This window comes from Phyllostomus hastatus, unplaced genomic scaffold, assembly GCF_019186645.2.
Source record: "Phyllostomus hastatus isolate PE091 unplaced genomic scaffold, TTU_PhHast_1.1 phas_scaffold_501, whole genome shotgun sequence".
Classification (NCBI taxonomy): Eukaryota; Metazoa; Chordata; class Mammalia; order Chiroptera; family Phyllostomidae; genus Phyllostomus; species Phyllostomus hastatus.
Window position 1 is genome coordinate 15,791,520 of NW_025334033.1, and position 22,726 is coordinate 15,814,245.

Below are 22,726 nucleotides of genomic sequence, written 5' to 3' on the forward strand. Positions count from 1 at the left end.
CTGATTTATATTTGTGATTCTCTGAGGTATCTACTCTCTAGTCCTGAAATAATTCTGTGAGGCACTATGGGAATTGCTAAAGGTGCTGAGAAGGAAGGAGCCAACCTTCTGGATATGGCACCACTGTCTGCTTTATATGTAAGACATATCATCAGCCATTCTGCACGCCCTCTGCTGTGCTTCCATCTGTTGGGTCGCAATGTAACTTCATGTTAGGGGCAGGTGATTCAAGTGCTTCAACAGGAATTATTTTCCTCTAGTCTGCTGGCAACTGACTAGGAAGATAAAATTAGGAAGCATTACTTTCTCACCTACTTCAAGTATACTATTATAATATACTACAGGAGGATATATTCAAGAAGTGAAAACACTTACACATACGTTACATTTTAACCAAAAGATACTCTTCCACTATTTAAGTGGCTTAAAAAAAATCTTGTGCAAAATGTGGGACACTATAGGCCACTTGTTTGGTTCAAAATTTACCTTTAAAATAAGTTCCCAACTTCCAAAATAGAAGCTTTACTGAAGTAAATTGTAAGATATAGTAAAAGTACAAATATAGCTATTGCTTTGTAAAGGTCTCATAAATCAGTTTTTTAATCCATTTTAATAGATTTAACCAATTTAATTTAGATAAAATATTAAGGTAAGGCAAAACTTTCCCTCAATATTTAAGAGTTTTAAAAGTTTAAATTGTTGTATTAGCAATTGGACTTTAAAAACAATTTTAAAAAAGTATTATGAGGTTAATTAATTTCTAACAAAATCACCTCTTAGTTAATATGGCCAAATGTAGATGGAATAAACTATTTGAAACACAGACGGAGAACTTTCCTTTTATAATGAAAATCAACTTAGTGTTTATTAAAATAGACTAAAGAAATACACAATTAAAGAAATTAATTTTTTTAATGTTGCAATTTAAAAATTTAGAGTTTTATCCTTTAACTGTTCTTAGTTCCCTTAAAATATGCCCTGGCTGGTGTGGCTCAGTGGATTGAGTGCCAGCCTATGAACCAAAAGGGTTGCCGGTTTGATTCCCAGTTAGGGCACATGCGTGGGTTGTTGCCCAGGTCCCCAGTAGGGGGTGCGTGACAGGCAACCACACATTTTTCTCCCTTCCTTCCCCTCTCTAAAAATACAAAATCTTAAAAAAAAAACCATTATTTTACAGCTAAAATTAAGGTTTCCCTAAAAAAGAAAACCTAGTAACTTATAAAAAGCATTGACAAGTAAAAACAACAAAAAAAATGAGAACATTTTATGTAAGAATTTAAACAATATCATGAAATAGCTCTTTTTCCAAGTATATAAAGTTTATTTGCAGGTGACTGAATTTATAGTCTAACAGTAATTTTTTTGAATGAAAAAGACCATTGAAGAGAATGTCTGATCATCTAAATTACCTATGTGTATCTGCAAAACCCCCCTGCCTTATGTTCCTGACTTCATTCTCCATGCCTTAGTAAACTAAGCCATGCAATCTAAAATGAAGAACTTGAAATCTAGTAAATTTCTCATACTTTTCTACCAAAGAAGCCCATTAAAGCTTGGGATCCATTTATTCCTGGCATAGAGGGAAATTATTCTTGCTCACTAATTTCTTTGGCAAAACCAGGCCTTTTTTTCTAGGCTTTTGCTAGGTTTTTAATTTCTATAATTTTAATATTAATTACGGCTGTTTTTTCAGTTGGTAAACATCATTAGTCATATACATTTCCATAGAAGCTATTAATAAATCTTTAGGTATCTTACCAGTATGACTCCCCTCTTCCTCACCTTAGAAAATTATGTGAGGTAAACTTTTAAAAAATTATTTATCTTGTCAACTGAGAAAATATCCGAGTAAAGTAATTGTCTTATTAAAAATTCTTGACTTATGTAGACCAATTCAAAACTTCATTTGGTATTAAGGCAGGTAAAAACAGTAAATATTGTGAAATTGTTTTAAAACATCTACCATCAGTTTCTATGAAAAACAGCATACATACAGGTGAGCAAAGCAGCAAATACTTTATAAAATCTCATGCCTAACAAAATCAGCATAATAAATGACTTCAGAACATAAAAATTTCACAAGCTTTGGCATATTTCAAGTCAAAATACAAAAGTAATTGTTCAGAATTAACTGAATTCTGAAAAGTTCTCTCCTTTCTCCCTCCTTTATTCACTGTTTTAAAAAAAATTTACCTTAATTGAAATATAAAATCTTACCTTACTAAATTCGTCATTGCAAGAATTTCTGGATCATTTTTGTATGGTTTGGCCTAAATACAGTAAAAAAGAATTAACTATGTATACGTACAAAGTTTATTTCCAGAAAGACAGTTGATAAGAATTTAACACACATACCTCCTGGGAGTCAAATGGATTTATTCCTGATTTCATTAGCATATTTGCTAAGACCAAATATTTTAAGCAAGTAGTTCGCCTTGGACTTCCTGATTCATCATAATTCTTGAAGGCTTCAAAAAAATCAGTGTGTGCCTTTTCAAATTCACCTTCTCTCAAGTGCATTTTACCACCACATTCTGTAAAGAATGAAACAGGAGAAGAGAGGACATTTACAGTTGTCATAACAGCACTGACCACTTTATAGAAATCGAATGAAAACTGTTTCAATGGTTTCCAGTCTTTTAATTCTGCAACAAGAACAGCACTAGCCCCAGGGTACACACTTGAACTCTAAAAAGTAAGCTTTCATTAAATATCGGTCAAGTCAGCATTTGCACGACTATCTTCTCAACTGAAGTAGAAAGTAATTTTATACACATCATTACATCATTATAATTCTAGAATTGAACTTACGATGATAAATTTTCTATTAATATCTCCACTGATACAAATTTTACAGGACAAAAGTTGATCCTAATTTCTAAGACTGTTATCATTTCATTGATTTCACTACTTTCCCTATTACGTTCATTAAAACAGAAACAACTTTCAGAGTCATTCAGTTATTTGCAATTACACCTTGGTATCTTTCACGACACTGCCCACTCTTTCCCAACCACTTGCCTCTGATGACGCCCATGATCAGTGGATGTGGGATGGCAGACTTGATGTGAAGTGACTGTTCATAGAGTGCTTTAAGTTTTTTGTTATTTTTCTGTGCTGTGTACATTTGAATTTCCAAAGCATATATTTCTAATAACTGTGTACCCTTTTTCAGGTCATCTTCTCCATCATCAGTCTAGGAAAACAAATAATAAACTTTAGTCAGAGTAAGCCTAGTAATTTTTATTTGAGTGAGCCTAAAAACCTTACATTTATAAGTATTTGTAAAAGTTTACAAATTCTCTGTGAAAATGCACTAAAAATTTTAATTGGGACCTAGAGTCCTAAAAATACTGCCTTAAATGGCCAAAAAGGAACCCACACATTTTTGTACTTTCTAGTCATTTAGTTAGACAAAAGTGGCCACCCTCGCTGGTGTGGCTCAGTGGCTTGAGTGCTGGCCTGCAAATCAAAGGTTGCTGGTTCAATTCCCAGTCAGGGCACATGCCTGGGTTGTGGGCCAGGTCCCCAGTTGCGGGTGTGCAAGAGCAACCGATTGATGTATCTCTTGAACACTGATGTTTCTCTCCCTCTTTTTCTCCCTCCCTTCCCCTCTCTCTAAAAATAAATAAATAAAATCTTTAAAAAAAAAGTCATCAGAGGTATATTATTATACATAAAATATTAAGGTATATTATTACATATAAAATGTTATATTGTTTTTTAGCTAGCAGGTTATTTATGGTCTTCCTGAAATCTTCATGACTTTAGATCCACTGATTCAATGAAAAACACTCTCTGAGTGCCTTCTTTGTGCAGGGTACTGGGTCTGCCTTGGGGAATAAGTTAAATGAGCCAATGTACCTGGCCTAAAAACATACACAATTTAGTAGATTAATCTGCCAAGAGATAAATTACATTATAAATGATAACAATTCTGGTTTAAGCATGAATCAAGCACCTAGAAGAATGGAAGAGAAAGGGACTAATTCTCCTGGGAGATGTCAAAGGAGTAATAAGAGTGGTGACATTTGAGTTCAACTTTGAAAGAAGACCAACAACCACAAAATGCAGACCATGAAAAATAGCATGTGTTCAACAGTCAGATAATCATAAATATCAAATACCAATTTACACAAAGCCAAAATTTATTGTGTTGGCCAGAAAGTTTGTTTTTTTCTCATAAGATGGCTCTAATAGTGCTCAGTTGTCTTTAGCTTCATTTGAAACAGTTTTGTTAGATTGTACTGTGACAACTGTCACATCCAGTGTGCATTAACCAAATTTGATAAAATTTTACATAGCCATTTTAATATTGAAGAAAATACGCAACTTTTTGGCCTATTATGCTTTATTATTTCAAGAAAGGTAAATGTGCAAAATTCAAAAAAAGATGTATGCAGTATACGGAGAAGGTGCTGTGCGACCATTTAACGTGTCAAAAGTGGTGTGTGAAGTTTCGTGCTGGAGATTTCTTGCTGGGTAACGCTGCACAGTAGGGTAGACCTGTTGAAGTTGACAGCGATCAAATCAAGACATTAATGGAGAGCAATCAACATTATACAATATGGGAGATAGCCAACATACGCAAAATTTCCAAATCAATAGTTATTGGTGAAAATGAAAAATATGTCTTTTATGGAAAAAAACTAAATGGACTTTTTGGCCAACCCAATATTATTTATTTTGGTTTATTATTTAAGTTGGAAGCAACTTAAAACTTCTGTTATTCATTGGTAAATCACAACAGAGTAAAAAATATGACCTGCAAGACAATGTGTATATTCAGATTATCATGCATTTCTCCAACTACGTTATTTACAATCCAGACAGCATTTTCCTTATGCACTAAAATAAACCAAGCAAAATTTTCACATTCCTTATGAATACACTGAAAGACCCTTCTCCATTCAGCTATGGCTACTCTATCATTTTCATTTCATGTGAAACTGAACTCACAGTTGTTTATGCATCAGACTAAGAATGTATAGACTCTCCAAGAATGTATAGACTCGTGGTCTCCAAGAATGTATAGACAAAAAAAAATTCATAAATGACTAGTCCACTTTGTAAAGCAAAACTACTATGAAATACAAATATTTTTCTTGTTTTAAAAACTAAAAAAGCAAAAGAAGTAAATAAAAATACCTGTAGGTGATTTAGAACTCTTTCCTGATCAACTTTTCTTCCATTCACAAAAATAATATATGTAATTAAAATAATATTATATGGCTTTGGAAGAGCTTAAGTTTTTAAAACAGTATTTCTACACAAAACTTAAACTAATATCAAATAACTTATTGATCAAGATAAAAGAAGGAAATAGAAAATTATACCCCATAACTAAAAGTTAGAGGCACACTGTCCAGACCATATAGCTAGTCAAATTTAAATTAATTAATGAAATATAAAACAACACCTCTTGTCACACTAACCACATTTCAAATGCCTAATGACATGCAGCTATTGCTACCATGTCAGAAAGCACAGATATAGAGTATTTCTAGTATCACATGAACTTTTCTACTGGAAGTACTTTTATAGGGTATTCATACATTATAAACCAGAATATAAAGTATCTTTATTACATATGTCTACAATATCCTTTCTGATTTTCACAGGGTGCATAATTAAATATGAAAGGCTTACTCTTGGTAAGTAGTAATGACTGGCCTATTCATTTATTAAAACCTGTGCTTTATCCCACAAACATAAGGGCTGAAATTAGGTTTGGAATAGGAAGAAATATAAGACTCAGGAAAAAATGAGTGTTTTGGTCACTTATTTTCCAAATTCTATTTTTGGGATGATGCTTAAACAAAAACACCTCTAACCAATGTTTCAAACACAAATTTTTCTTATGCTCTTTTCAATATGAAGAAATGTTAATAAAAAATGAAGAGAGTGCTACCTGGCAGGACTGATGTAACTGGCGTAAAATTTTTTGAAGCTTTCCATATTCCTCCCGTTCTAAATATAGTTTTCCAAGCTGTAAACAAAGAAACATTAAAATCAAAAGATTTCAACAGGCCAAGGGATGCATCTTTAGGAAAGTTTACTAAGGACACCCGCCCACTCTTCAAAAGAAAACCAATATAAGTAATTATAATCGTTACCTTTGTGTTTGTCTTAAACCACAGTCTATCATTCTTAGCATCTTTTAAAGCTTCCAGTGTTGTTTCATAGAATTCCTGCAGTAAATCCATCTGACATAAAAAATCAGAATTCTATAATTGTAAACAGCAAATTTGTACCTGTTAATAAAGTTAATTTGAGCAAACTAAAAGTGCATCTTTGAACTTTAATACACATAAGATACACTATCATCTGCATCTTACCAAAAGTCTGCAACAGTCCACAAAATACATAAGACAGACCAAATTTACTAAAGACAAGTGTCAAGATCTGTTTTTATGTGAGTTTTAAAAATAAAACCCAGAAAATACCTAATATTTTCTCTAATACTACAGGTTTACCTCTTTCAATCTAATAAATCACTTTATATTTTAACCAAAGTACATGACTCATACACAGAACTAGTTGTACCGTTATTAATAGTGTTATCTTATTCACTTAACTCTAATTTGGTATACATTATGTGGCAAACACTATCTCTACTTAACAGGACCAAAAAGTAACAGGGTTATAAGAACAGGAAAGTCTGATACTTTCAGAAAAGTTGCCTATTTTTTCATGGCCACTGATGGCTTACTGAGTAAGTCAATTGCCACCCACTGAGTATCCATTCTTACTTTCAAAAGATAAATAGATTATGTATAATAGCCTGATTCAACACACAACCTTAAAGTTTTATAATGACATACCCCTCTGACACACACACCTGGCATAACATTTACAAATAGTTTACCAAAAGCGTTTTGATGATTCTTGTCTGTAGAACTAAGAAAACATTTTCCCACTTAAGACAGCCCCCTTGATATATAACACTTTTAGAATTAGTACCATTAAGTACAAATGTTCTAACAAAACATTTGAGTTTATCCTCCTCTACTTCCATTACATATATTTTAGATATAGAGTAAAAACAGTAAACTACCTTAAGAAATTAAAGTGATTATTAAAGAAATTAAAGAAAAGACAGAATGAAAGAAGCTGATTCTGCGATGAACATTTTTTATTATGAATATAAAAAGTATCAAGTACTAAAAAAAGTAAGAAATACTAAATGATATAGAGAATACTTCTTATGCTCAAATACCACAGTGCAAGAAAGCTGAAACTTAGGACTATGTTGCTTAAAGGAATATGAACAAACAATCCAGTTAAAAATATCTTAGCAATAAAATAAAATCATCACTGCTTTTCTTAATAACCAAAATCTAGAATAATGAAGGCACATCACCCCAACGGTCACTGTAGTTTCTTTATCATCAGCCCTTCCTGTCATCATCCATCATTCACCCATTCTTTATAGAAGTGATTTTTGAATAAATACCTAATGAGCAACACCAGGAACTAACTATATTAGTACAGGTTCTCCCCTTAAGGATCTTTAACTCATCAAATCTACACAAATCACCTATGATTCACTGTTACGTATTTAAATAGCTCAGGATGGCTAGCTGAAGTGGTGACAGAAATCAGAAGGAGCCATGATAGTACCTGGTAACGGGAATGTAATACAAGCTGGTAAAAACTGTGTGCAGATTATACCAGTATTTGAAGACATCATTTAAATAGATTAAGCTAGAATTAATAATATTTTTTAATATATATTTTTAAATCATTGTTCAAGTACAGTTTTCTCCCTTGTACTCCCAATCCAGCCCACTCACCTAACCCTCAATATCTTTTAATATTACATAATTAATACTATAATTAAGAAAACAGTATACATTATTTTAAAAGCATAGTAATAACTAGAGTAAATGCTTAAATAGAACTTCTAGCCTTAAAAATAAACCCCACAAAGCCCTCAATATAAATAATAAACACACTGATAAGTACCAAAAGGAAAACCAGAATCTAACCTGTTTAGAAGTGGAGATATAATCAAGAATAGAATTAATGGATTTTTCAGAATAATTTCTTGTGACTGCACTTCGAATATAGGTCAATAGTTGTTTATATCTGTTCATCATTTCTGGAAAGTTTGTCTGTGAGGGAAGAAAAATGCATATTAGTTTCACATATTTATGTACTAAAGTATGTATACATGGTTAAAATTATAGTACATATTACAGCATAATTGAAAAATAATAGTTTTATGTAAAGAAATATGACAGAAACACCATAAACACTTTAACTTAAATTTGAAATTATTAGATTACTCAGAAACATGAGCCAAACTTATGAAGGTAGACTATGCAAAACTACAACTTTTAGATTTTCAATATTTCAGATGCTGTTCCTCACTGCACAACGTATTTATTTAAGTCATAAAAACTACTGATATATTCACAAACAAAAAATATAAATAAATCCAACTTTTTAAATGCCTTGGGTACTAGCTCTACAGATCAGCTGTATCCTCTTCTGAACATCTGATCCCTTATTAGGAAGCTTTCTAGCAACAGTTACATGTTTCCTTCTCCCTGTTATTTGCTGACTGTTAAAATGCAAAGGAAAAGAATCTCTTCAAGTCCAGGTATTCATCCCACTATCAAGAAAAGCCCTCCACTTAAGACTCTACTAAAAAGGAGATGTAAGTAATGCTGCCATTCCTTGCCACACCATTTGCAATACTATGGTTATTCCAGGAAATATAAAAGATCTAAGGAAATAAAGGACTACAAGTGCAATTTCCAGCACAAATACTTTAGTGGAGGGTCTATCACTCCTCCAACTATATCATGTAAGCCAACTTAAGAGTACAGCCTTGTAATTCGCATTCACTGTCCCCATGATCTCCAACTGCAGTTATTTCCCCTTTTTACTGGGTTCTCTACTTTTAATCAAGTAGATGGAACACTGGCAGATACAATATTTTTCTTCTTGACTAATTAAAAAGAGCATTTATTAGGGAGGAGAATAAACTAATGAGACTATTGTTTTCTTGCTTATGACTGTGTCCTGCTCTGGGATACAGCATGAGAGACAAAGAAAACATAACGGACTCCCTAAAAATCTTCAAAGCAAGAGTTAAATTATAAAAATGAAAACAGTAGTAGGGGTGAGTGGAAAAAATGGGTAGAAATGGAAAACGCTTTAGCATTATATATCCAACTGCTTTTGTTTCTGAGTATGCCAGTAGCTTATGGGGATAAAGAATAGGTACCATCCTATCACTAAGTTGCTAAAACCCAAGTTACAGAATGTATCTTGTGGGAAAAGAAAAATAAGAAATATGACTATCCCAATTTTGAGATTACACCCTGAGAGTGAAATAGGAATTTAACAAAAAGGTTGTTTTGAATTCATTTTTTTAGTTTGAAAACAATACAAAATATTATTTTAATTTTTAGACTGATTACATGCTTATTTTTTAAGTATATTTTATTCATTATGGTATTACAGTTGTCCCCTTTTTATCTCCCCTTTATCCTCCTCTCTCCACTCCCTCCAGCATTTCTCCACCTTAGTTCATGTCCATGGTTGTACATGTAAGTTCTTTGGCTTCTCCATTTCCTACACTATTCTTAACCTCCCCTTGTCTGTTTTGTACCTAACATTTATGCTTCTTATTCCCTGTACCTCTTCCCCTATCCTCCCTCTTCCCCATCCTCACTGATAACCCTCCATGTGATCTCCATTTCTGTGATTCTGTTCCTATCTAGTTGTTTGCCTTATTTTATTTAGGTTCAGTTGTTGATAGTTGTGAGTTTGCTGTCACTTTACTGTTCATACTTTTGATCTTCTTTTTCTTAAATAAATCCCTTTAACATTTCACATAATAAGGGTTTGGTAATGATGATGAACTCCTTTAACTTGACCTTATCTGGGAAGCACTTTATCTGCCCTTCCATTCTAAATGATAGCTTTGCTGGATAGAGTAATCTAGGTTGTAGGTCCTTGCTTTTCATGACTTTTGAAGACTTCTTTCCAGGCCCTTCTTGCCTGCAAGATTTCTTTTGAGAAATCAGTTGATAGTCTTATGGGAACTCCTTTGTAGGTAACTGTATCCTTTTTTCTCAGGGCTTTGAAGATTCTCTCCTTATCTTTAATGTTGGGTAATGTAATTATGATGTGTCTTGGTGTGTTTCTCCTTGGATCTAACTTCTTTGGGACTCTCTGAGCTTCCTAGACTTGCATGTCTAATGCCTTCACCTAAGTTTTCAATTTCTTGCTTTTCCTCTTATCCTTCTGGCACCCCTATGATTTGGATACTGGAACATTTAAAGTTGTCCCAGAGGTTTCTAAGCCTCTCCTCATGTTTTTGAATTATTGTTTCTTCATTCTGTTCTGGCTGAATGTTTATTTCTTCCTTCTGCTCCAACCTGTTGATTTGAGTCCTGGTTCCCTCCCTTTACAACAGTATTCCCTGTATTTTCCTTTATTTCATTTTGCATAGCCTTCACTTCTTCCTCTATTTTGCATCCATATTAAATCATTTCTTGAGCATCCTGATGACCAATGTTTTGGACTCTGCATCTGATAGCTTGGCTATCTCCTTGTTGCTTAGTTTTTTTTTTCTGGAGTTTTGATTTGTTCTTCATTTTATTTTTTTTAGAGAGAGGGGAAGGGGGGAGAAAGAGAGGGAGAAAAACATCAATGTGTGGTTACCGCTTATATCCCCCACTGGGGACCTGGCCCGCAATCCCAACATATGCCCTGACTGGGAATCAAAGTGGCGATCCTTTGGCCTGCAGGCCGGCACTAAATCCACTGAGCCATACCAGCCGGGGTTGACCTATTCTTTCATTTGGGCCACATTTCTTTGTGTCAGTGCACCTGTTACATTGTAACACGTGGAGCCTCAGGTACTCCCCAGGGTAGTGTACCCCACTCTGTGCACTGTGGCACTGTACATGGTGTTGGGGTCAGAGAGGGAACAATGCTGCTTGCCCAGCTCTTGCCCTGCTTTCGGTCACTTCGCTCACTTCCCACAAATGGACTGTGCCCTTTCAGGTGCTGATTTCCACATCAGTATGGGATCTCCTGGTCCAACAGCTGCTGCCTTGTCTTGCATCTTCTTTGCCCCAGCCTCCTGCCTCCGTCCCTCCTACCAGTCTGAATGAATGTTTCTTCTTTAAGTCCTTGGTTGTCGCACTTCTTTACAGTTCAATTTTCTGGCAGTTCAGGTTGTTTTTGTTTTGAAATTGGCTGTTAACCTTCTTTTGGTTTTGCAAGAAAGCGAAGTGTATCTATGCTATGCCTCCATCTTGCTGAATTCATTTTCTTAGGCTATAATAACTCTGAATGAAATTCAATGTTCAAAAATTGTTACTATAATTAAATATTGAGGAAAGATTAGGTAAATTGATTTTTTTCTGCAGTGGTGAACACACAGAGCAGTGGATAACAAACCCTTCCAATTTTACACTGCCCCAAACCTACAGGGCAACATGGACCCTGCTCTGAACCAAATAGAAAATGAGGGGGCAGGAGTGGAAGCTGAAACTACCCTTGTAAACAATAACATGTGCACAGATACTGCTAGAACAAATTAAATGTAGAGAAGGAATGTAGGCAAAATAATAAAATAAAAATAATTCTTTCCCTTACTTGCTTCATATCTTGGCCCAAGGTAAAATAGTAAAACAAAGCCCTGTGGGTAGCATATGATTACACAAGTTAAAAAAAAAACACACAACTCTTAGTATGTTAAGATAGCAGATTTCTGCAATTACAGCAACACAATTTCTCTAGAGTTTCTGAGTATCATTTCAAATCACAGAATCCTGAGTTAAACCTGGCCCTCTAATCTCATTATAATTATTTAATCAAAATCTCTATCTTTTGAGACATCTGATGCTTCTTCAATAATAGTCTAAGTTATTAATTTAAATACAGTGAATATATTCACAAATACATGGAAAGAAAGCACAGGGGCTTTGTAGAACACAGAGATTCTCTGAGAATATCAGAGCAGCAGAACTAGAAAGGGTAAATGCAATACAGATATTCTTCCTTAACTATATTTAAATGCAATATACAATATACTTAATAACATTTAACATGTTTTGAATAGTCCTGATATTTTGGGGGGAAGAAATGAGCTAAAATATTTTGTGGGCAACTTTTGTAGATATCACAGAGGGCCCTTCCTACTGCAGGTGGTGAGGATGCCATAGTGAGGGTACACAAAGAAGAGCAGGATGCAAAATTAGTGAAGTTAACTGGATAAAGGCACTAATCAATTCAGGGAGTTCAATTTCTGACAGATGGAATAGAGAAGCTAACAGGGAGAGAGAGGAGGCATATGATAAAAACAGAGATGGGAAGAAAAAGAAAGCAATAACTGATTATTAGCTATCCTTCCACTTGTCCTAGAGGCAAGTGCTTACCTGTGCTTGCTAATCTAAGCTCCACTTTTATCTTTTCCTCAAAAGTTCCCCTACCTTTAGTGATCTTAAGATGCATGTCTGTACCTAGTCCTCTTGTCTACTAACTGCTTCTTTTTACTCTGCATTCTTGAAGATTGGCGATCTAGGAGAGTACAATGTCATGACAAAGCTAGCTTATCTATGAATTCATTCAACAAAATATTTGAGCATCTACTGAATGCCAGCTACTATGATAGGCGTTAGGAATATAATAATAAATAAAACAAGGTCCTGCTCTCATAGGACTTTCAACCTATGGGTTGGGTTGAGGGTGGCAGAAAGGCAATAAATAAGTAAACAGATCAAATGGCGATACATGCGAAGAAGGAAAACAGCAGGGTAAGATTGACAGTAAGTAATGATGGGAAGGATGCTATTTTACATAGGGTAGTCAGGGGAAGGACATCCCCATAAATGGTGACATTTGAATAAAGACTTAACCAAATGAGGAAAATAGCAATATGATTATCTGTAAGGAGCATTTGGGGCGGAGAAAATAGCAAGTACAAGCATTTACATAGGAATGTGCTCAGGTAGCATGAGTAACAGCAAAGAGGCCAGTTAGGGACAGAAAAGAAAATGAAATACATTTTGAAAAGCCATAAAGCTGCCTATATTTACCAATTAATTATTTGTGGGGTGAGAGATACAGAGAGGAGTCAAAAATGATGCTAAGATTCTGGTTCTAATCAGTGGAAAAGGAACTCTTTGTAGTAGAAAGTACAATGTTAAAACTCCAAATAAACACTAATAATTTGTGGGAAAGTTACTTTATTAATAATATAGCCAAATACTGTCCATGTACCTAAGAATAAGTTTTCTTAAATACCTCTGTTGAAAAAAAAAACCCCAAAACTTTGTATATTATGCTTCTTAGTATTACTGCAGTCACAAATGAAAGTAGTCTGAATATGAAAACATATAAATAGTCATTTTAGAGAAGTAGATATAATAGAATTTTGTTGCATGAGGTTTTTACCTACAGAACTTATTTTAAAAATTACTAGTTTAATTCCCCTTAAAACAAATCTTACCAACTTGAAGTTAATCTTAATCATTTGTTTCAGTGCTTTAAATCCCCATTCTCCCTTTTCACCTTCAAGTTCCAAAACCTAAAAACAGAGAAGAAATGCTTAGTTTAACTTAATACTGTTATTTTTCTAATGACATTCAATATCTCAGCTTTAAATTTATTTTACATCAAATGTATGAAAAATAGTTCCCCAAGAATTTCATTTCTCAATGTCATTTTTAAAAGCTTAAAAAAAGAAACAAGTCTTAAATACTTATTTAAGTATAAGTGAGCTTACTTTGAAGGTTGTTCATCAAAAGACAATATAAGATCCACTTCTTGATAATTATACAGTTCCAGAAGTACTTTTTCCCTCTGAATAATCCATTAGTGAGAATAATCCAAATTTGTATCAATAGTCAAGAAATCACAGTATTTAACAGTGAAACCACATCTTTGTAATCTGTCTCTCAAAGAAGAACAAGACTGCAGGGATAATACCTATTAACTATCATCTTGGTTCCCCTACCAGATTCATACTAGCTTTTCAGGATAATAGCCATGGGTCTATAGATAGCTTGATTGGGAAAAAAACAACAGCAGGATAGCCCTTTAGAAATACATGCTTGTACTGCATAATGCAAACTTATTTTGTAGGATCATCACTAAATATCCAGTATACACTTCTGAGAAAAAAAAAAAATCACTTGGAACATATTTGATCTAAGACATCATTAAAAATATAAACTTTAAGACACAAAATCAACCAGAAAAAATATGAACCTTCTGGAAACTGCTTAATGCTGCTTTTGGGTCATCTTCCTTTAATGCTTTGGAATTATAGTATTGATTTTCCAAATCCACATTTGGCTCGGAGTTACTATCTTCAGAGTATTCCTGTGTGTTGGGAAAAAAACAGATGTTAAAATGAAAAAAGAAACCCACACATTGCACAGTAAAAACTAAATATTGTTAAGATAGAAAAAATCATACATTTATACAAAACAAAACAACCCTGAATACATAGGTAAAATGTGCCATACTTAACCCTTATTTAAAAAACTAGGGGAAAGTCAAAACCATGTGTAAAGTATAATAAAATAATTTCTTTCTTTCATATCAAAACTACAGTATGATTTCCACAGAACTACCACAAAACAAAGTGCAAAGAAATAATACCGGTTGGTGATTCCCAATTCTGTAAAATGACCTTCTGTTAGTCATGAAAACTGATAAAAATCTATGTACTAATTATTCATCTTTAGTTCCACAATCAAATTTTCTTTACTATCTAAAACTAAATTTTATCATTTTAACACATACCAACTACCTAGGAGAAAGTGTATATGATGGAATAGTCTATTGCTAAATATGTTAATATTTGCCTTATGTACATTCCATATTACTAAGAGCTGTTCAGTTGTGCAAACATATTTTAACTACTTTTATAACAAACCAAAATATGTACAAGAAAACAAATTTATATAATTTTATGACTTTCATCACACAAATTTAGTTCCTAGTACTTAAAAAATAAAGTAGAAAGGAAAATTGGAATGAAACAACTATTTTGTAGAGCAGTATAAACCTAAGTTTAAAAACAGTTCCCAGCCCTGGCTGGTGTGGCTCAGTGGACTGAGCGCTGGCCTGTGAAATGAAAGGTTGCCAGTTTGATTGCCAGTCAGGGCACATGACCAGGTTGGGGGCCAGGTCCTGGGTTGGGGGTGTGCAAGAGGCAACTGATCAACACACTGATATCTCTCTCCCTCTCTATCTCCCTCCCTTCCTCTCTCTCTAAAAATAAATAAAATCTTAAAAAATAATAAAACAGTTCTCAGATATTCAATTTAATGATGAGATCATAAAATACACATAGATTAGTATAATAAAAATTACTATTTCGGGATAACACAGGATTATTTTCTTCAGGTACAAGTCATTACAAAGGGCAAGTTTATAACAAATTAAGAATAGTGCCTGCATGTAAACACAAAAAGACAAGAACGGTGTTCAGAGTTATTCCTAAATCCAAATGCAGTTAATAGATTTTTTAAAAGAGATATTTATGGAAAATTCTGTAATGTTTCAAAAGGCACAAGAAAGAAAAAGTATATACTGAGTGTAGTGTTAAAAAGCTGAAAAATACATAAACATAAGGTGAATTTTTCCTATGACCAGTAGATGGAGGGGCATCCTTGATGTCAGTTACAAAACCAGTTTTATCTGACCACAGTGACTTTGTAATGTGCGCCCTCTGGAGGATAATTATTTCTTTCTGTGAGGACCCAAAGCTCTGGCAGTCAACCTCACAGATTTAAGAACAATTTAGTTATGTTTAACATATGAAAATCCTTTGGAATACTTAAGAGATGAAATCAGATTTTGGGTAGCAAATAATTTCATAATCAGTCATTCACTTCTTAACCCTGTAATCTAGGTCTGACTACAGTGAAAGTGATCAAACTAAAAAGTAATAAATAATGAAAAGTCAACTTGTACATCAAGTGATTGCTTCTGAGCTAGGTTTTGAAAGATAAATGGGAGTTTGCCTCCTAGACAAAATAGCAGAGGGAGAAAACAGCAGACACAAAACAGGGTAATAGGAGGTAACTAAAGAAATAAAAGCAGTCATATTGTTGGAACATAGAAAGTCTAAAGACTTCTGCCTTCATTATAATCTATCCACTCCCCACCATTCTTGCCTACCACGCCACTTTCATCTCCCCAGAGATTATAATAACCTTCCTGTTCTCCTGTTAACCTTTAAATTTCAATCTAGCCATGTTAAGCAGCCAGAATAATCTTCATAAAATGTAAATGATCATATTCCTCTTCTAAAAAATGGTTTTCCATTACTCTTAAAATCAGGTTTAAAAATCGTCATCAATGTGACTCTTGACTATACATCCAACCGTATCTCCTATCAAACTCTTTCTTCATTCACTTTGCTGCAACCACTCTGGCCTTATATCATAAGTGACCCACTCTTTCCCACCTTTACATGCCATTCCCTTCTCTTTCTACCCCTCTTCATCTGGTTAACTACTGCATATCATTACAGCTTCAGTGTCACCTCCTCAAGGAAGACTTGGAGTAAAGAATCAGCTATAAAACCTACTCTACATCTTTGGAAATCATTTCTTCTCTAGTTAACTGTTTCAATAACATGTAGCAGTAAGTAGCTCAGCCAGAAGATGACTTTTCTACAATCCAAATCTTCAGAGTCCACCTCTAAAAATTTTTTTATTTACATCTATTTCAAAGTCTAAGAACCTGAACTCTCACTCAAAACCCACGTATTTTTGGTGTTCTTATCCCATAACAGATTACAAAAAAACAACTAGGCCAGGGTATGAGAAGAGGGAAATAGAAGTTGAGAGATACACATGATGGTAGTAGGCTGTGGAGCTGCAAACAAAAAAGAAACTGAAAATAACATTTTAGGAATTAAAAAGGTTAACGTCAATTACCTAGTGGTTAGTGAGATGACTGTAACATTACTGAAGACCAGAACCTTTCCATTTCCTACTGTGTCTGCCAGAGTGCCTTTCTGCCATTCAATCACTGAATGCCTGCCTCTTCAGTACAAGGTTAGCTACCTAAACTTCTGGGACCTGACTGGCTCCAGACTAATGATACTTCTAAACTTTAGATGTTGTAACTCCCCAATCACAATGATCAAGTGAAGACTTGCTCCAATATTTTGTGAATATATTCTTTTGTTTTTTTATATTATATAGATTAAGAAGTGGAATATGTAATTTTTTTTTGTATAACTGCAATTCAACTCTTAGATGCTATTGCTTCAATGTATAAATAAATGAAAATTGACATAACTGATAAGTTACTGACTGGCTTCTTATAATTGAGCAAATTCTTGTTTTGATCTGCAACAACCATGTTCATATGGTTTGAACCAGCCTCCATGACATCATCAACCTGTCATTGGTGGTTTAGTGAATCACACCATCAATACAAACTGTGTAGCCCAGCAAATTATTTTCAGTTATTATACTATCATGATTTTTAAACTGATGACATTTTGGAAAGTCTTTAATTCTGTTCAGATTTCTATTATTTATACTCAATGATAATGATCTTTAGTATATACTAACAATTAAGTACTGCTTAAAAATGCAAATTATTTCCCTTAAAGCTACTCATGGACTGAGACAGATATGCAAATGAAACAGCAATATAACACAATAAAAATAATAGAGACACATATTAGGTACAGTGGCAACTCAAAAAAAAAAAAAAAAGTAACCAACTACTCTTGAGTAAGTAAGATAGAGGAAGGAAAAGTTTTACCTGAAGCAGCTCTAAAAATGTGAATAGGAGCCCTGGCCAGTGTGGCTCTGTTGGATGGAACATTACTGAAAGGTCGAGGGTTTGATTCTGGTCAGGGTTTGATTCTGGTCTCAGTTTGGAGCACGTGCAACTCTCTCACATGGATGTCTGTCTGTCTCTTTCTCCCCCTCCTCCTCCCTTACCCTTTCTCTAAAAATCAATACGCATATCCTTGGGTGAGGATTAAAAAAAAAGGTATGAATAGGAGTTGCTAGGAATGAGGGAGGGCATTTGAAACATAGCAATCAATGTGTGCAAATGCATGGAAGCTTTAAATAGTATTGCGTATTTGGAAGAACCATGAATTGGGCCGAAACACAAGCTGAGTGGAATGAGATGATGTGAGATAAACTAGTAAGGACAGAGCAACAGGAGTATAGAAGTCTAGCAAGGAGTTTAGATCAAATGGAGTGATTAAAAGGTTTTACAGAGAAATAATCATATTTGTGTTTTAGGAAGAGAACTCTGGTAGCAATGAAGCAGCCCACTGGATACTCTTACGATAGTCTGGCCAAGAGATAATGGAGGCCTGATTTCAAGTGGTAGAATATGGAGAAAAGGAAGGGGATAGAATTAACATAGAAGATGTAAAGTGATGTTGAAAGTGTAAAATAGGAAGCACCTAGCACATGGGAACAAGATAAAGGAAAATACATCTATCTCTAATGACTACAGTGCCATTAGTCAGAATAGGGAATATAAGTATTAAATAAATATTGCTAAAAAGAATTCCCATATGTGAGATGAATGGGAGACACACCTAATTTGTAAATGTTAACACTTTTTTTCAGCCCTGGTTGGTGTGGCTTAGTGGATTGAGCTAGACCTGCAAACCAAAGGGTTGCTGGCTGGATCCTAATCAGGGAACATGCCTGGGTTGCAGACTAGGTCCCCAGTTGGGGGTGTGTGAGAGGCAGCTGCCAATTGATGTTTCTTTTGCACACTGATGTTTCTCTCCTTTTTTCTTCCTCCCTTCCCCTCTCTCTAAAGATAAATAAAATCTAAAAAAACCAAACTTTTAAAAGTAATTCTTATCTGAGGATATGTTTATTGATATTAGATAGACAAAGAGAGAGAGACATTGATGTGAGAGAAAAACGTTGATTGGTTGCTTCCTGTACACACACCGACAGGGATTGAACCCACAACCTTTTGGTGTACAGGATGACGCTCCAACCAGCTAAGCCACCTGGCCAGGGCTAATTCGTAAAAGGTCAACTAAGGTATTTTTTAAAAGAGAAACTGAAACTTTAATAAATATATTAAGAGTAATTTAAAATACAATGAAGAATTTAAGCAATTATTTGAAAAAGAAACAAGTACTTGAACATTGTTAAAGGTATTTAAAAAAACCTACTAATAGTTCCAACCTACTTATATAATAACTCATGTCCGGAGGGCTCCCCAAAGCAATCTGTGAACCATCCACACCACTCAAATCTATTCTTCCTTTCTCGAAAATGTCACACAATTTAAAGTCTCTGTTTTGGCATAAACTGTTCTCTCTCCTACAAATTCTAACTGCCTTCTCTCCTAAGAAACTTCCCACGTTTCTCCCATGATGCTCCTCTGTCCTAACATTCCTCAGCAACATATTCATCAAGGCTTACTTTGTGATTCTTTCTCCAACTCTTCTTAGCAAAATAAATTTTAGCCAAGCTTTTACATGACATGCATCTCTCTAATACAGACCTTGTGTTTATGTTCTCTCCTCTCAGCTGCCCTGCCATGAACTTCTCAAAAGCAGGGAACTTTTTCTTCCTCACCTGGTATCCCCAGAGCCTGATATACTACAAAGTGCTCATAAGTGTTTGCTTAATTGAAATGAAAACAGCTGAATGTTCCAAAATAACATGACACACAGTAGCCAGCAGGCAATTCTGACTCTATGTCAGAAGGTATCTAGTTACTACTGAACAGAGTTGGATCTAGAGTTCATCTACTTATTCCTGTGTCTGCTGCCAATAGAGGTCTTAAGTAATGTGCTCCAGGGAAACTTCTGGTCAAGAAAGAGGTATAAACATGCTTTTGCTTCCTTGTGCAACCACAGAAAGAATTACAATTAGGCCTCAAAACAACACCCAGAACCATCAGAAAATCGAGCTGTATGGTAGCCCAACTACCAAGGATTTAAAGAAGCCACATTCATCCACACGGGCAGGTGGGGTGGACACAGGCAGAGAAGCACAGGGATGCTGTATGGCGTGGAAAGGCAGCAGCCTATGGGATGGTCCCACATTCGTGTATGGTGGATAAAAATCGGGAGGGATACCTTGGGAACAAGTGATCCCAGCCCCAGGCCAGAACACACAGCCCAGGGTCCCAGTGCCAGGAAGATAAAGTCCCATAACTTCTGATTGTAAAAACCAGTAGAGGTTAGGGCAATGGAAGAAACTGTCAAATTTTCAGGAGACTCCGCTTTAAGGGCCTGCATGCACTTAAAATGTAGGCAGATCCACCCCCACTGGGATTCAGCACGCGGGCAACAGCTGGAAGGGCACCAGTCACACAGGGCAAAGTGCCAGGCAAACCTCCAGAAGCCAGACAGAAGCACTCTCCCCTCTCTGAGCCCCCCACCACCCCTACAGAGCCACAAAGCAGGTTGCCCTGCCCTTGTGGCTCTACCCCACACAATTTACAGGTGCCTTTTCTACAACAGGCCACGCTACTAAGACAGGGAGTCAAAGCAGCTCTACCTGATACACAGAAACAAATACACAGGGAGGCTACCAAATTGAGGAGACAAATATGGCCCAAATGAAAGAACAAAACTCCAGAAAAAGAACTAAATGAAACATAGACAACCTATCAGATGCAGAGTTCAAAACACTGGTGATCAGGATGCTCAAAGAACTCACTGAGTATGGCAACAAAATAAAAAAGACCCAGGAAGAAATGAAGTTATACTAATAAAGAAAAATCTACAGGGAACCAACAGTGGAGGGGATGAAGCCGGGGTTCAAATTAATGATTTGGAACATAAGGAAGAAATAAGCATTCAACCAGAATAGCAAGAAGGAAAAAAGAATTAAACAACAACAACAACAACAACAACAAAACGAGGACAATATAAGGTGCCCTGGGACATCTCCAAACATGTCAGCTGATTTCTCAAAAGAAACCTTGCAGGCAAGAAGGGATTGGCAAGAAATATTCAAAGTCATGAAAAGCAAGGACTTGTGACCAAGATTACTCTATCCAGCAAAGCTAGCATTTAGAACAGAAGGGCAGATAAAGTGCTTCTCAGATAAGGTAAAACTAAAGGAATTCATCATCACCAAGCCATTATTAAAGGGACTTATTTAATAAAAAGGAGATCAAAACTATGAACACTAAAAAGCCACAAATTTACAACGATCTACAACTGAATCTAAAGAACCACCAAAACCCAAAAACCAAAAAAAAACAAAGCTAACAACCAGAACAGAAAAGAATCACAGGTATGGGGATCACTTGGAGGGTTATCAGTTGGCTGGGGAAAGGGGGAGAATGTGTAGGGATTAAGAAGCATAATTGGTAGGTATAGCCCTGGCTGGTGTGGCTCACTGGATTGACTGCTGGCCTGCGAACCAAAGGGTCCCTGGTTTGATTCCCAGTCAGAGTTGTTTCTGGGTTGTGGACCCAGTCCCCACTGGGGAATGTGTGAGAGCCGACCACACATTGATGTTTCTTTCCCTCTTCCTTCCTCCCTTCCCCTCTCTCTAAAAATAAAATCTTAAAAAAAATTTTTAAAGCATAATTGGTAGGTACAAAATAGATGGGGGGATGTTAAGAATAGTATAGGAAATGGAGAAACCAAAGAACTTATATGCACGGCCCATGGACATGAACTATGGGTGCACAAATTGCTGGAGGGAATGGGTGTACTGGGTGGAGAGGGGCAAAGGGTGAAAACTGGGACAACTTTTCAATAATCAATAAAATATACTCATAATCAATAAGATATATTTTAAAAAAGCAATGTGCTCTAGGGAAACAAGATTCACTATTAACAATGCCTCCCAAGCCTTGACCATGGCTAGAAGCTATACTGGATGCTAGGCACACAGGTAAAGGGCAATGTTCCATTATCTTTGTGATTCAGGCATTCATAAACTTATTCAAACTTTGAAAAATTTCACTCAAGTTAATGGGTCTTAATTTGTTATCAGTGATATAAATTAGAACATTCTTTCATCTTAAACTTTCAGTCTTCAAATTAAATGTTCCAAAGACAGACATCATAAGAGTCATTAGACCTGGCCTCTAGTTTTGACTCTCCCACTAATCTGTTGTGTAAACATAGGTAAGTTACTTCATGATTTAGTTCCTCTCCTGTCAAATGTGGGGGTGGAGCCCTATAGGAAGTTCCTAATTCCTGCTGAGTTCTGTATGTTCATTTTGAGATATAATTTACAATTGTAAATTTACTTTGTTGGGTACTCACAGTTTACAGATCTATGTTAGAAGTGAAAAGCCTTAAATTTATCTTATTCTTAGCATATAAAAGCTGTCTTCCCCCACTACTTATCTTTTTAGTTATCCTTGTTTGAATCTCTCTAATTCGTTATACAGGGTACACTTATGAAGTGTTGCAAAAATGCACCCAAAGTTCTATGTCCAACTAATACTTTCCTTTGAAGTAGTAACTTTAAGAGGTAGTGAAATTATACCAATTATACTGACATGATGATTAAATAACACTTCTGAAACTCTCAAGAAAACAAACTTAATTAGATGTTTTTAACCTAAAACAGAATCATTCAGTTCGATGGCCCAACTTATCAAAAATGACTCCGAATATAATCTTTCACACCTACGAAAAGGACAAGACCTGGCTACAGCTGAAGTTTAAACAGGAAGGAAGGAAGGAAGGAAGGAAGGAAGGAAGGAAGGAAGGAAGGAGAGAAGAGAAGAAGAGAAGAGGGAAGAGGAGAGA

The 22,726-nt window shown here is 35.2% G+C and overlaps 1 protein-coding gene across 2 annotated transcripts in view; it reads right to left on the reverse strand.

Annotated features, from left to right (window-relative positions):
- COPS2 (COP9 signalosome subunit 2) overlaps positions 1–22,726 on the reverse strand; it is a 33,814-nt gene that overhangs the window by 5,088 nt on the left and 6,000 nt on the right. The window contains exons 2-9 of one of the 2 annotated variants that reach the window (XM_045823374.1): positions 14,242–14,355; positions 13,481–13,558; positions 7,992–8,117; positions 6,117–6,206; positions 5,912–5,989; positions 3,022–3,196; positions 2,356–2,534; positions 2,218–2,270 (exon numbers count right to left, since the gene is read on the reverse strand). In XM_045823374.1, coding sequence (XP_045679330.1) covers positions 2,218–2,270; positions 2,356–2,534; positions 3,022–3,196; positions 5,912–5,989; positions 6,117–6,206; positions 7,992–8,117; positions 13,481–13,558; positions 14,242–14,355 — 893 coding nt within the window. Of the gene's footprint in view, positions 1–2,217; positions 2,271–2,355; positions 2,535–3,021; positions 3,197–5,911; positions 5,990–6,116; positions 6,228–7,991; positions 8,118–13,480; positions 13,559–14,241; positions 14,356–22,726 lie in introns of both variants that reach the window. The other variant, XM_045823373.1, reaches the window with a different exon arrangement.